This window comes from Bremia lactucae, linkage group LG10 (genome assembly GCF_004359215.1).
Source record: "Bremia lactucae strain SF5 linkage group LG10, whole genome shotgun sequence".
NCBI lineage: Eukaryota > Oomycota > Peronosporomycetes > Peronosporales > Peronosporaceae > Bremia > Bremia lactucae.
Window position 1 is genome coordinate 2,384,557 of NC_090619.1, and position 13,173 is coordinate 2,397,729.

The window sequence follows — 13,173 nt, forward strand, 5'->3', positions numbered from 1 at the left end:
CAACTTATAAATAAATTGAATGGATGAAAAAAAACGTGGGCATGCCTACACATAAAATGATGCGGAATCTTGTGGAAATCTGTGATACATTACAAAAGAAGGGCAAGCAGGTGTGTCTGGCAACTGTTGCAAGCGCTGATCCGACAAGCTCCAAACGGACATTGCGACTGTATTGCTCAATACAGCCCTGGAGCAATTTTGCAAAAGGTACAGACTTTTAATGTGCACTAACCGAGGTGCTCAGCAAAGCTTTGTGACACTCATCAGTACGTCGATGGAAGCGATACCTGTTGTTTTCGGACCCCGCCTCGATACGTATGCCTTTTGCCGTATCACAGCGCTTTCAACGACAAATACCACTGCAATTTGCAGCTGCACCTTGCTCATGGAGTTGCATGTATTCCTGAGCTGACGAATTCTAATAATCATTGATCTACGCGTCATACTTTGCATCTCTATGCACTTTGTAGTCGTATCGACAATTAGCTCGCCACACGGCAGATTTCTTAATCCCCATGATAACGGCTGTTGAATGGACAACCTGGAAAACGCAGCTCGGCCAGGTAACGTACGACAAGGCCTTATACGATTAAAGAAAGCCGTTTAAACACATTGGCTTGCCAGCCATACAAGCACAGCTTCCCGGCGTGTGCACTTGCTTCTTCCGCATATTAACATGGCGAAGCTCACTGTTGAGGTGGCTAATTAGTTCCATGAGGCTTGTATCCGTTTTACCATCGATAAGAAGACTAACATTTTAACACTTCAGGATATACGCGAGCTCTTTTTTTCATTCGCTTTTGGTAAAGTCTTCGCTTTTTCACGCAAAGTTCGTGTGAGCTGCTCTTCGCCTCACGGCACAGCTTCACAAATGTTTGATTGCCATTCGCTTGCGTGCCGACTTCTGTTCGTCCACAACTATTTGCCGCAATTCAGCCCTGCTTACGATTCCATTGTGGCATCAAGGGAACCCTCACTTTTCATACTGGCGGCGGCAATACCGTTGTCATGCGCTGGCTTCGCGGCCCAGTACTCCTCCATCTGACGATCCAGCTGGGCAGCCTTGGGGTCGGGACCTTTACCAGCGCTGTGCCAGTATTCTGCCATCTCCATGTCGAGATCGTCTCCCGTCGGCAGTTTGGCCTTGGCGCTACCACGTCCACCGCGTCCACTGCGGCCGCCTCGACCACCTCGACCACCTCGACCACCACGGCCTCCGCGCTCCGCCCCCCTGCTTCCGTTTGACTGAAAACTCGGATCCTTATTCTTTAGCACCTTCTGCTGAATACCCTTTGGCTTGGTTTCCAGCGGTGCAAGTCCCTTTCTATGCTTGTTAACGACCTGCTGGCGCTTGTTACGATGATTCTGAGCGACATGCTGCAACTTCTGCTTCTGCAGCTGGACATGATTCTTTACAAAAACTGGCGCCTTTCCCTTCTTCACTCCACCAATTGTGCGCAGCACGGGATGAACTTTCCCTTTCGGCGGCATCTTTGCGGCCGTCACCTGGTGTTGCTGCTTCCGCGGATGATGAGGCGCCGTGTCCACCGCCAGGTGTGTAAAGCGGCTAGATAGCGGAATCGAAGATACACCAATGATCGCACGTGGTACTTTTTTCTCCTGCGGCAAAAGCTGATTGATCGTGCGTTGGTTGCGCACGGATGCGCGAAAGGCTCCTGATCGTCTGTGCATTTTGATGGGGCTTACGAGTTCGCGCGTAGATTTCTGGAAATGCGTGATTGCAAGCTCTATAAAATACGAAACGCTTAAGTTGCGCCACTTAGAAGTTACACTTTATTCAGATAACCGACTGCAGCGCGGACATGGAGGCGGCGCTTGTGAGCCAAGTGCAGCGCTACCTCGACATTTTCGTATATAACAATGCGCTTTTCTTAGCAGAACGTCTTGTTGCGCATGTAAATTCCTTCGCATCTAATTTTTACCGAAAGCTAAGCACTTGTGTCGATCTTTAAGCCTTAACACTTTTTCGTCACATTTGACAGCATCCAAGCGAAGAGAACGCGCTGCTTTTGGCCACGTGCTATTACCGCACCGGAAAAATAGCACAAGCTGCAGCAATTTTAAGCGGCGCGAAGCAGGATGACAACCGTTACTTGCTGGCTTGCTGCTGCTTCCAACTTAATCGTTTGGTCGAGACCGAGAATGCATTGCGGGGAGGCGAAAATTATCATGTCGATGACTTGGGTGCATTGGAAAATGTGCCAGCAGGAGCTGCTGGCTTGTATCTACTAGGTCGTGTCTGCAGACGCGGAAATAGGAGACAGCAAGCTGAAGCTTGTTTTATCAAGAGGTGCCGCAAACTTAAGACCTTCTTGGTTTTATTAACAATTCTAATGGACCTGCTCGTGCTTTGATGGAGTTATTAGCCTGGAAATTGATCCATTCATGTGGATTGCATACGAAGAGCTGTGCGAACTTGGTGCCAATCTTGAAGCCTCAAGGTTTTTCGGTGTGGCGAATTACTTTAAGACTTCTAAATTGGTTAATAAGGCCAAAAATTTTAGCTTGAAGCCGGAGTCCAGTGATTTTATTGCTGATGATGGACATTATGTTGGTGAAAAGCTTGGTATTCATGCAGAGGACAGCTTAACTGAAACGACAATATCATCACAGGAGGCATTTTGTCTTAATATGCCTTTCAGTGGATTGTCTCCGCGATCTTACACAGTTAGTGCGATAGCTGATAAGGAGCCAAACGTTGGTAGCAATAATAGGAGCTATACTCGAAGTACAAGTACTATAATACAGTCACGAAAAGAGAAGAATAGAGCGCCTGCGCGCCAGAGGAGAGCTTACAGACGACCCCTAGCAGCCAGTGACGAAAACGACCAAGAAAGTGTAAGACATTTGAAATCTGCGGCTATCTATATACGACAACGTAAAACTGAACTGGTACTGAAGTGACTTACTCATTCACTGTTTGGTAGAATTCATCAAAAATGCTGGTATCGCTTTTGTCTCCATTATCTACTCGGCGCAGTTTTCAGGAAAAGGCAAAGACAACTGGCTCGAAGCATACATATCAAACTTCTTCTTCAGTGCATGGTCGGCACGAGCTGCTACGTTTGCTAAGCTCGTTTGGCTCCATTTACAGTAAAATTAATGAGTACTTGTGTCGAGAAGCTCTTAAGATGCTGGAGCAGCTTCCTGCGTCCCAGCTTGCGTCTGGTTGGGTACAACTTCAGATTGGACGAGCGTACTATGAAATGGCCGATTACGTGCGAGCACAAGAAGTATTTCGCGGCTTACACCGAGCAGAACCGCATCAGATGAAAGGTCTCGATTTGTACTCAACCACGTTGTGGCACCTTAAGAACGAAGTAGAGCTTTCATATCTTGCTCAACAAGCCACGGACTTTGATAAACTTTCGTGTGAAGCCTGGTGTGTTGCTGGAAATTGTTTCAGTTTGCAAAAAGAGCACGACACAGCGTTGTCTTTCTTTCAGCGGGTATTTGATCGGGCGTTTTGCAAGCTGCAATTGGATGTATCTGACATGTCTCTATTGCGTGCTAGGCGATACAACTCGATCCGTCGTTCACCTATGCTTACACACTTTCAGGTCACGAGTATTTGGCAAATGAAGATTTCGAAAAGGCTGTGAGCTGCTACCGCCATGCTGTTCGTACTGACTCACGGCATTATAATGCCTGGTATGGCCTCGGCACCATCTACTATCGGCAAGAGAAGTTTGAATTTGCCGAATACCACTTCAAGCGTGCGATACAGATCAATCCGCGGAGCTCGTTGCTGCATTGCTTTCTTGGTATGGTCTTTCACGCCGTCCACCGATATGATGAAGCGCTATCTTCGCTTGCTGTTGCCGCCAGCATGCAACCGCTAAACCCTCAAGCAAGATTTCAGCGCGCGAACGTGCTGGTCACGCTACAGCAATACGACGAGGCTTTAGCGGAACTTCACGTTGTCAAGACTTTTGCACCACGTGAGTCTTCTGTATACTTTATGATGGGCAAGGTGGCAAAAAAACTCGGAAATCTTGAAGAGGCGATGAAATACTTTACCTTGGCACTGCATTTCCACTCTAAGGACAACAAACAAATCAAAGAAGCCATTGAAAAAATTAATGAGCCTGACCATGACGACGAAGACCGCATATAGTGACTTGAGGCTCAGATGTAGACTCGTTTGCAGATATATTATTTTGCATGCTGTTGTGTATTAAAAAAACAAAATGCCCTTGTATGCATAAACGTGCTCTTACCGCCACATTTCCAAATATTTATTCTAAAAAATGGCTACATGTATAAGAGATGAAGCGCGACTGCTGTTGCATCAGCTCACGCGGTTTAAATATGCGAGTAAGGCCCTACGTCGCCTTTTTAAGGAATTTTCGCAATACGATACCAGACGTTGTGCTACACTGACGCAGCTGTTGCATTGGCAAAACGTCTCCGCTTCTTGTAGACTCGCACATGTACTTGACGATGTAGAAACCACTAGTGACGTTTCACAACTGGTGGTGCGAAGTGACATGACCTTGACTGTGCTTGGTAAACCAGCGCTACAATTTGCCGCATCTATCTATGATGAAGAACTCGCTTTACTGATCTGGTCGGGGCTCGTCCAATTCCATGCGACTTATCAGGACTTTGACTTGACGCGACAAGTGCTCGACAATTCGGCGGATTCGAACGGGTACTCCGCACTTCATTATGCAGTAGAGGCCCAGATGAAATGTTTCCTCCTTGATATATGCAGCGACTTAAAAGAATACAATTTGGCACCAGTGGTTATTCGAGTGGTGACAGAAGATGTAACTCTGCCTATTAATACGGCCCAAAGCATAGGCAAGAACATCGCCAGTGGAGGCTGCACGCTGCTTCATCTTGCAGCTAGGAATAATGAATTAGAGATTGCCAAAATGTTAATTGATGTGCCAATGCTAATGAACCCAAAGACATTGCACGACTGGGATGACAATTCGCCAGCTCGAGTGGCAGCGATTCACGGCCATGATGACTTGGCTACATTTTTCGAGGTGCAGACTTATGAATCTTTTCTTTGACAATGACCGACTTACTGTAATTATTCTTTGCATGATAAGAATATGACTGGTGAAGCTCCGTTAAGTGTTTCAGAAGTCAATGAACTGCGTTTAAAGCGCGAGAAAATAGCAACTGAGCGCTATCTGATGAGCTTGGAACCACACAAGGCCATGCTGGAACCATCTCTGTATCCGCACATCTGGTCGGACAAGGAATGCTTCCTTATTTGCAAGGAAGTAAAAAGAACGGCTGCAGAGCAAGGCTGGTGCAAGGAACGACACGCGGCTTACCAAACAACGGACATGCCGTGTCATCAAGTTGCAGTCCTCTACTCCTGGGTACGTTCGACTTTGACGGACCGATTATTTCCTCGAATCGCAAAGGGCTACAATATATCAAAGAAGCAACAATTGCTTTTCCGCGATCTCTTTTTCGTTAAGTACGAAGCGCGTGGTACTGAACGCTCTGAGCTCGCACTTCACCGCGATGGATCCGTGCTATCGTTCAACATACTGCTTAATTTATCAAGTGAATTTACCGGAGGCGGCACATACTTCGATACTACACAGCGCACGATACATGTAAACCAGGGCGATGCTTTGGTACACAGCGGAAAAGTTATTCACGGAGGATCACCTATCTTGACAGGCATACGACTTATTCTCGTTGGATTTCTCGACATTGTTGATTGTGCATTTGAGTAGGCGTTCTTTTAGGCGCACAATGGAAAATAGAATTTCAAGACTCCGCGACTGTTGTATTCCTTCAAGCATGTTAACTTGTTGGCGCCGATGCATTTTGTCATACGCGTCATCATTGAAAGACGTTTGGATTATAAGAATTGCTTTGGCTTACACGCAATGAAGTAGGAAACAAGCACACATGACTAAATATTCTCGCTCGAAAATAACAATCGATTTACTTGCCCATCGCTTTCACCGCCGAGCAAATCTTCCGCTGCAAAGCGCCTATTGGAGGAGAAAAAAAAACGCATTAGAAAAAAACCAGCTGCCACTGCGGACTTAGCCACCTCAGTTTCGTAAGTACCGGTGTCCCTCGTATAACTTATCCCCTCATAACTCTTAACCTCACGTAACTTATAGGGTATTGGCTCCACCATAACCGCTCAATCGTGTCTAACATATAACTAATAACTAATAAGATTTGAAGAAAATATATTTACCGATGGAGAAAATTTATTACCCAGCACATTACTAAGCTAGTGCAGCCAGGAATCCAGGGTAAGTTGCGTATTGGCTGCTGTACGTATTGAAGTTTGGAGGTCCCGGATGCGCCTATGTAAGGCCCTATCAAAAGGATTTGACAGATCAACAAGTGTGGCAGTTAAAGCTAAGGAGTTTAGCTTTTGATGCTTGCCGACCTGAACTTCCTCCACATGCTTGGTTCTTGATTCTCATCCTCTTCCTCCACTTCTGCCTGCTGAACCATTGCAATGATTTCCTCATCATCCAGATCCTCGCGCACCACCTTCTCCTCATCTGGATTCAATAAATGCTCAGTTGCCATAGAGTTTCTCAGTGGTAGCCTCATTAAGGCTTCATGCATCTCTAGCTCAATCCCCTGCTCCTCCGTGTTCACCATCTGCAATTGCGGTGCTGCTGCAAAGAAGCCCGTATGCCTAAAGCAGTTTACCACTGTGGTAACTGAAATATCCAAGCTCCAGTTCGTCCATCATGTGAGACGGAGCATTATTTAGCAAAAGAAGAATCTTCCTGCCTTTTTCCTTGCAAGACTTGGTTAAACTGAATTACACGTACACTTGCAATATCACATGGAATACAACTTACCCTCATGTCACTGTCAAGTTTCTTTAGCCACTCTCGGAAAAGGATTCCAGTCATCCATGCATTCTTGTTGTTCCTGTAATAAAACCCAGCCGTTATCCTGTCTGCCGTTTGAAACAGCGTGTCATCTTGGATTTCCATAAAAAAGTTTTGGCTTCTCGGATCCATCAGCATTGGCGGTAAATGCTATAGTGAAACGCGTCTGAATGCGAAAGAAAGAATTAAAAAGATTTTTTTTAGTAAAGAATAGCTAGGAGAAGGTACTCAAAATCCAGATAGCTCACTTTGTACTTCTTTTGACCTTCAATTCTTCCCTGTGAAATGGTATTTTCTGGAACCATGCTGTAGGTAGGCCTAAAAAAGTTAGTATGACTCTCGCATAAAAAATGCTTTCAATGATATGAATTTAGACCTATTTCATCCATGTCATACACATCTTTGACCTCATATCGAGCTATGGTTGCCTTTAGTTCAGGCAGTGCAGCTTCAATGGCTTCCGGATCTGTGGAGCCACTTTCACCATGAATTCGGATGCAACGAAGTTCGTTTCGCTGCTGGAATCTCTGAAGCCATCCATTGGAAAACTTGTCAGCATCCTCAGCCAACCCCAGGCGGTCAGCAAAGCACTTAGCCTTAACCTTGATAATCTCCCCCGTGAGGACAACGTTTTTCGCCTGGCACTGAAGCACCCAAATTGCCAGGGTTTCTTCAAGTTGAGGATGGTGTGCGCCACGAGGGCGCTTGGCAGCTAGGCTGGTCTCTGTCATAACTTCCAGCTCCTTGCGCTTCTTAAGATGCCACTGATACCAGCCTGCGTAATGTTCTTACTGAACTGGGCTGTAGCCCAAGATGCTAAGGCACTCTCGCTTATTTGTGGGCTCTGTGATTTGTGCCTGCAGACTTGAAGTCTTTGCGCATTGGTGAGGCGCGTATGCGGAAGCAGGAGGGGTAAAACCGTCTGGGACAGTCGTTAAAGTGAGGTTCAGTAAATATTTCTATTCCTCACGTAACTTATAAGCTCAGGTAGCTTATGCTTTCCACCCTCCATAGTGGCTATAAGTTATCCGAGGGACACTTGTACGTTGTACAAGTATCCTTATAAAAAAGAAATCACGTTTCCAAAAATTAAAATGGATAAGGGCACTGCAGCAGGTGGTGCTCTTGAGGATGTAAGAAATGGCGCATTCTTCTCGTTTCCTTACGAGCCGTACTCGATCCAATTAGATTTAATGCGCCAAATCTACTTAACGCTAGAGCAAGGCCATTGTGGTATATTTGAAAGCCCGACCGGGACCGGCAAATCCATTAGCCTCATTTGTGGAGCACTTACATGGCTCACGATGCACACAGATGCATATGGATTATTAGAACGCTTTGCTAACGACGAAAAGAATACGACAATCCCTGAGAACTCAAAATTAGGTGCAGAACCAAGCTGGTTGGACGAGTTTGGGCAAAAATCGGTAGATGAGGACATCAAACACCACCAACAAATGGTCAAGGAGGCGCTGGCCGACATCGAAATGCTTCGATTAGATCCTGAAGCTATTACTAAAAAAAAACGCAAGATGAGAATAGCTTATGCTTACAATGAACGCAAGCGGGTGACCCAGCATGGAGTCAAAAAAGTTAAAAAACAAGACGGAGACGAAGATGTTGAGCATTTAGTTGATCCATATGACAGTGATAAACGAAGCCGTCTTGCTTCTAGTAATGATGAAGAGTCGGAGAAAGCCTCACGAGTAAAGTTTGGCGAGAAAAAGGTGGATTTTGGGGTGATGAAAATTATCTACTGTAGTCGCACCCACTCGCAAATCTCACAATTTGTTCGAGAAATTCGTAAAACGAAGTTCGCTAATCACATTCGTGTCGTTTCATTGGGCTCTCGCAAAAATCTCTGCACTAATCCAAAGGTTTCAAAGCTCGAATCGGATGTGCGCATGACCGACAAGTGTCTTGATATGATGCAAAGCAGCAAGACCAAGGATGGCAAAAAAGTTTGTAAGTGCCCATTCTACGAAAAAGAGTTGCTTGGCCAATACAAAAACCATGCGTTGGTTAGTATATTTACTGTGCATAAAGTAATGGTTTCCTGTGTTTAATTGCAGCGATGCATGTATGATGTAGGCGCACGTGCAAGATATTGAAGACCTGCACACTTTAGGCGAACATATGTCCGTTTGCTCATACTATGGTACTCGTGAAAGCATACCACTTGCTCAAATCGTGACAGTGCCGTATTCAATGTTACTTAGTAAAGATACGCGGGAAACGTTGGGTATTGATGTGGAAAATAATATTGTCATTTTTGATGAGGCGCACAATATTATTGATGCAATCAATAATACATACAAGGTTGAAATCACAAGTAAACAATTAGTTCTGGCACGGCGGGCGCTGTGGTCTTATTTTTCAAAATATGAGAAACGATTGAAAGGCAAAAACTCTTTTTACATCAAGCAGCTTCTGTCAATTTTAGAACTTATGACAAAATTTCTTCGCCAAGCAAACAAGGCTGCGTTTAAGGCAGCTTCATCGCGGGAGGATGACAAGGAGCTTGGAGTAGCTCAGATGATGACGATCAACGATTTCTTGTTCAGTGCGCGGGTAGATAATTTTAACATGTTTAAGATTCTCGAGTATCTTAAAGAAAGTGACCTCGCGAAAAAGCTCATGGGCTTTGCAAACTCTTTACAAACAAGTTGTCAAGCCGCTGAAACTCTGCTGGATAATGATACTGACGAGGGTTACCAATGTCGTCATGCTTCGCCTCTGCGGATAGTTGAGGCATTTTTGAAAGCCTTAACGAATACGGGTGGCGATGGCCGAATTTTTGTTCAACCTCATAACGTACGTCAGGTTTCGATACCTAGATGCGCTCTAAGCGATAGTTTGCTAATTGTTTGTTTCGGCGACCTTTAGGCAAGCAAAGGAGCGGAAGGTTTGATTAGATTTATCTTGCTAAATCCTGTCATTCACTTTCAAGAGATAGTAGCAAAAGCACGCAGTATAATTCTTGCAGGAGGAACAATGCAACCGGTAAGTACAAAATTAAAAATCGAATCACAGGTTTAAACGAGACTTGAATGAGCTTACCCACGTTTTGGTTCGGACAATCAGGTATCGCAAGTCATCGATGAGCTCTTTTCGTCGATCCCGATCGAAAAAGTAGATCTGTTTTCATGCGGACACGTCATTCCTTCTGAAAATCTGCTCGGCTTTAGCCTTTCATCAGGTCCCACGCAAAAACTTCTTGAGTTTACGTACTCGCGGCGTGGTGATATGGAAGCGTTGGATGAACTGGGACGCATTTTAGTAAATCTTTCACGCATTGTGCCCGGTGGGGTCGTCGTATTCTTTCCTTCGTATCGTTTTGAAGAAAGCGCGGTTCATCGATGGCAAGCGACAAAGGTGTACGATCAAATTCAAGCAAAGAAATCAATTTACAATGAGCCCAAGAAATCCGATCAACTTGCAGATGTGCTAATGCGGTATACAGCAGCGTGCTCGCGAGATTTTCATAATGGAAGCGGGGCTATCCTGCTGAGTGTAGTTGGCGGCAAGATGTCGGAAGGAATCAACTTTAGTGATGAGTTAGCACGGTGCGTGGTGATGGTGGGCATGCCCTATCCAAATGCTCGAGATGTCGAATTGGCCGAGAAAATGGCATTCTTAGACAAAAGAAATCCGAAGGCTGGAAGGATGTACTATGATAGTCTTTGTATGAAGGCCGTCAATCAGTCCATTGGTTCGTGTATTTTACATTTGATGCATGTATTATGCAGCAAATTTTTATTCATTTGGACTGACGCACACACCATGCCATGTAGGAAGGTCGATTCGCCATCAAAAGGATTACTCGAGCATTTTGCTGGTTGACTCTCGATACTCAAATCCGATGATTCGCAGTAGCTTGCCGGAGTGGATTCAAAAGCACATGCAACCTCCAACGTCATTCGGTCTGGTGTATTCCCAGCTTGTTCAATTCTTTCGATCCAAAAGATGCCCAGTCGAAGACGCTATAATTGAATAATGTCGTAAGTTTTGTCAATTATCTTATGTAAAGGGTTACGTCGCTAGCTGTTTTTGGTATTCAGCATTGACAATATGCTTTGCTATCCCAAGCACTCGTCCAGCTAGTGCTTCATCATCAAACGACCATTCCATATGAACTTCCCATTCAGCCGATACCGACACTCCTACAGTCCTAAGCTTCAGCCATCGATCAATCTTTTCGATGGTGAAATCAAAAAGCCACTTTTTTAGACTATTTTCTAATGCTTTCAAAATTTTATCAACATCTGCATGAGGCTGCTGTTCGCTTTCGTCTTCCTCATCAGCCGACTCGGCGGCAGCAGATAAGAGAAACGAGAGGGCAGAAGCAGGGCGAGGGCTTTTCCTTTTACCACGAGCGGACGGCTCGAACGGCTTTTTCCACGAGAAGGAAAAGAAAAGTGCGTGTTTCTTCTTTTTCAGACGCCTTGCGCCATTACCACTCGATACTAGCATCAGCTTCCGCTTGGGCTCAGCTATAAGCATACCCTGAATATCAGACGGATTATTAAACATTGACTTGTGGATCCGTAGCGGAATGTCGCGAGCCGTTTCAATCGACGTTCGACCTGCAGAGCTCATTCCTTTCACAACAACGCTGGGGTCAATGGCAGGGTCCATCATGAGATGATTCTGGACGTGTGTCTTGACAAATTTCAAATTTTCTGCCGCCGTAAAGTCGAGAATGACTTGACTTGGTGCCACACATGATACAAGCTGGACAATGCTCTTTGCATCCACTTCATCCCCACACGGTTGATAATGTACGCCACACTCGACACTCACACCCAAGCGCTTGCTGACGCGCTTACGCGCAGGGTCTGCGTAAAGCGAGTAATTGATTGTGCCCGGTGTACAATACTCTGAAAGCACAATTAGATTCTTTGGTTCACTCGCAATCGCTTTAAGTGCTCGCAAAGAGTCGCCCTGCGATATATTCGCTGGTCCTGTAAACAGCACAAACGGTCCCGGCTGATGTAGCAGCTTCCAGTCAAACGCTTGAAGATTAAGAGCATGTGGATTCTTTTCACGCAGCAAGTTTTTAATGGTAGGCGTGCAAGTGCGAGAGAGTAATGGAAGAAATCGGCTTGGGTATTCCATTGCCGCGTCAGAAAGATAAATTGGACACTTGGCAGCTTTTCCAGTCGCATTCTCTATCTGTTGCAAACGCTCTAACAAGATCGTAAGTAAGTCATGAAAATATCCCACGCGGTAAATAGGGATCACTACTTTGCCATCTGAACCAATACAATCAGAAATAACCTTCACAAGTTCTCTTTCCATTGCACTCTGCGTCTCTGATACCGTCACAGCAAATGAGCTCCGTGTGATCATAGCAGTAGGTTCTAGTCGAGGAATTATCGCCGGAAGCAGGACTCTCCCACCCGTGAGATTAAAATCATTGGCGAAAAGCACTGTCGTAGCTCCAATTTCCAGATAAAAAGCACATCCTCCTGCAACGTGGCCAGAGTGATATGCAGTGACCTTCAAATGCTCGTTGATTGTCATGCAGGATTTCAACGCAACGGCTTTTACCTTCGTGAAGGCCGAGGCAATATCTTGAAGATCGTATGGAGCTGGCAGACCACTGCCTCTGTCTTTAACCTTGCTGTGGCATCCAGTCCTGCACCCAATACATACAATATACAAGATTATTTTAAAGACCTAAAGAAGCTCTTCTTTTAGTCGCCATGTACCAATATTCTGCTAAGAGATGCGGTGCAATGGCTCGAGTGCTATGTGTCATAATGATGAGTGGGGGGCGTTTCGGAGCAAGATCTTGAGCTGCGGTGGTGGCTGTGGAGCCCCACGACACGCCGCACTTTTCAGTCATATATGGAAGTAAATAGCAGACTCCAGGGCGATAATCCGGTACTAAGATGGCGTCCAGTGTGCCTCCATCACGTCGAAGGAGGTGCTTCAGGTCGCGCCGGTATTGCGTCGTCAGAGCTTCAAAATCCTCGACACTGGAATCATCTGGAGCGCCATTGTTTGCTTCACCGCATCCAATTAGTACATTGACGCCCGTTCGTTCTTCACGCAGGCAGAAGGCACCGCCGTTGCCGAGGCGCTCAACAGATAAGCTCATCCCGGTCGAAATGCTTTTATACGCAATGCATAATGTATGCGTTGACCAAAAATACGTATACTCGTATCCGAATAATGCTAACCGATAATGAAATTAGATTTGATTGTTGTCATAAATATAAAATGCTTTTGGTCCGCTTTTTATTTGCCTACCGAGTAATTTTGTCTTCTATTTGACCACGTCATGGAAAGAAACAGAATC

The 13,173-nt window shown here is 45.4% G+C and overlaps 6 protein-coding genes across 6 annotated transcripts; 4 read left to right on the forward strand and 2 right to left on the reverse strand.

The window, feature by feature from the left end:
* Positions 1-9: 9 nt before the first annotated feature.
* Positions 10-593, forward strand: CCR75_001554 (uncharacterized protein; the record flags this gene model as incomplete). The annotated part of the gene is made up of 3 exons (XM_067959656.1): positions 10-207; positions 282-397; positions 471-593. Exons 1-3 carry the CDS (start codon positions 24-26, stop codon positions 591-593), a joined length of 423 nt encoding a protein of 140 aa, XP_067814363.1. The 5' UTR covers positions 10-23.
* A 349-nt stretch (positions 594-942) lies between these two features.
* On the reverse strand, positions 943-1,692 carry CCR75_001553 (uncharacterized protein; the record flags this gene model as incomplete). The annotated part of the gene is made up of 1 exon (XM_067959655.1): positions 943-1,692. One exon carries the CDS (start codon positions 1,690-1,692, stop codon positions 943-945), a length of 750 nt encoding a protein of 249 aa, XP_067814437.1.
* Positions 1,693-1,823: 131 nt separating this feature from the next.
* Positions 1,824-4,241, forward strand: CCR75_001552 (uncharacterized protein; the record flags this gene model as incomplete). The annotated part of the gene is made up of 5 exons (XM_067959654.1): positions 1,824-1,916; positions 2,004-2,311; positions 2,388-2,859; positions 2,949-3,470; positions 3,536-4,241. The coding sequence occupies 5 exons, from the start codon at positions 1,824-1,826 to the stop codon at positions 4,136-4,138; spliced, it is 1,998 nt and encodes a 665-aa protein (XP_067814436.1). The 3' UTR covers positions 4,139-4,241.
* A 30-nt stretch (positions 4,242-4,271) lies between these two features.
* CCR75_001551 (uncharacterized protein) lies at positions 4,272-5,954 on the forward strand (the record flags this gene model as incomplete). The annotated part of the gene is made up of 2 exons (XM_067959653.1): positions 4,272-5,018; positions 5,085-5,954. 2 exons carry the CDS (start codon positions 4,272-4,274, stop codon positions 5,727-5,729), a joined length of 1,392 nt encoding a protein of 463 aa, XP_067814439.1. The 3' UTR covers positions 5,730-5,954.
* A 2,006-nt stretch (positions 5,955-7,960) lies between these two features.
* On the forward strand, positions 7,961-10,863 carry CCR75_001550 (uncharacterized protein; the record flags this gene model as incomplete). The annotated part of the gene is made up of 5 exons (XM_067959652.1): positions 7,961-8,887; positions 8,958-9,680; positions 9,753-9,869; positions 9,951-10,578; positions 10,616-10,863. 5 exons carry the CDS (start codon positions 7,961-7,963, stop codon positions 10,861-10,863), a joined length of 2,643 nt encoding a protein of 880 aa, XP_067814438.1.
* Positions 10,864-10,898: 35 nt separating this feature from the next.
* On the reverse strand, positions 10,899-12,972 carry CCR75_001549 (uncharacterized protein; the record flags this gene model as incomplete). The annotated part of the gene is made up of 3 exons (XM_067959651.1): positions 10,899-12,419; positions 12,489-12,507; positions 12,581-12,972. The coding sequence occupies 3 exons, from the start codon at positions 12,970-12,972 to the stop codon at positions 10,899-10,901; spliced, it is 1,932 nt and encodes a 643-aa protein (XP_067814686.1).
* Positions 12,973-13,173: the final 201 nt, after the last annotated feature.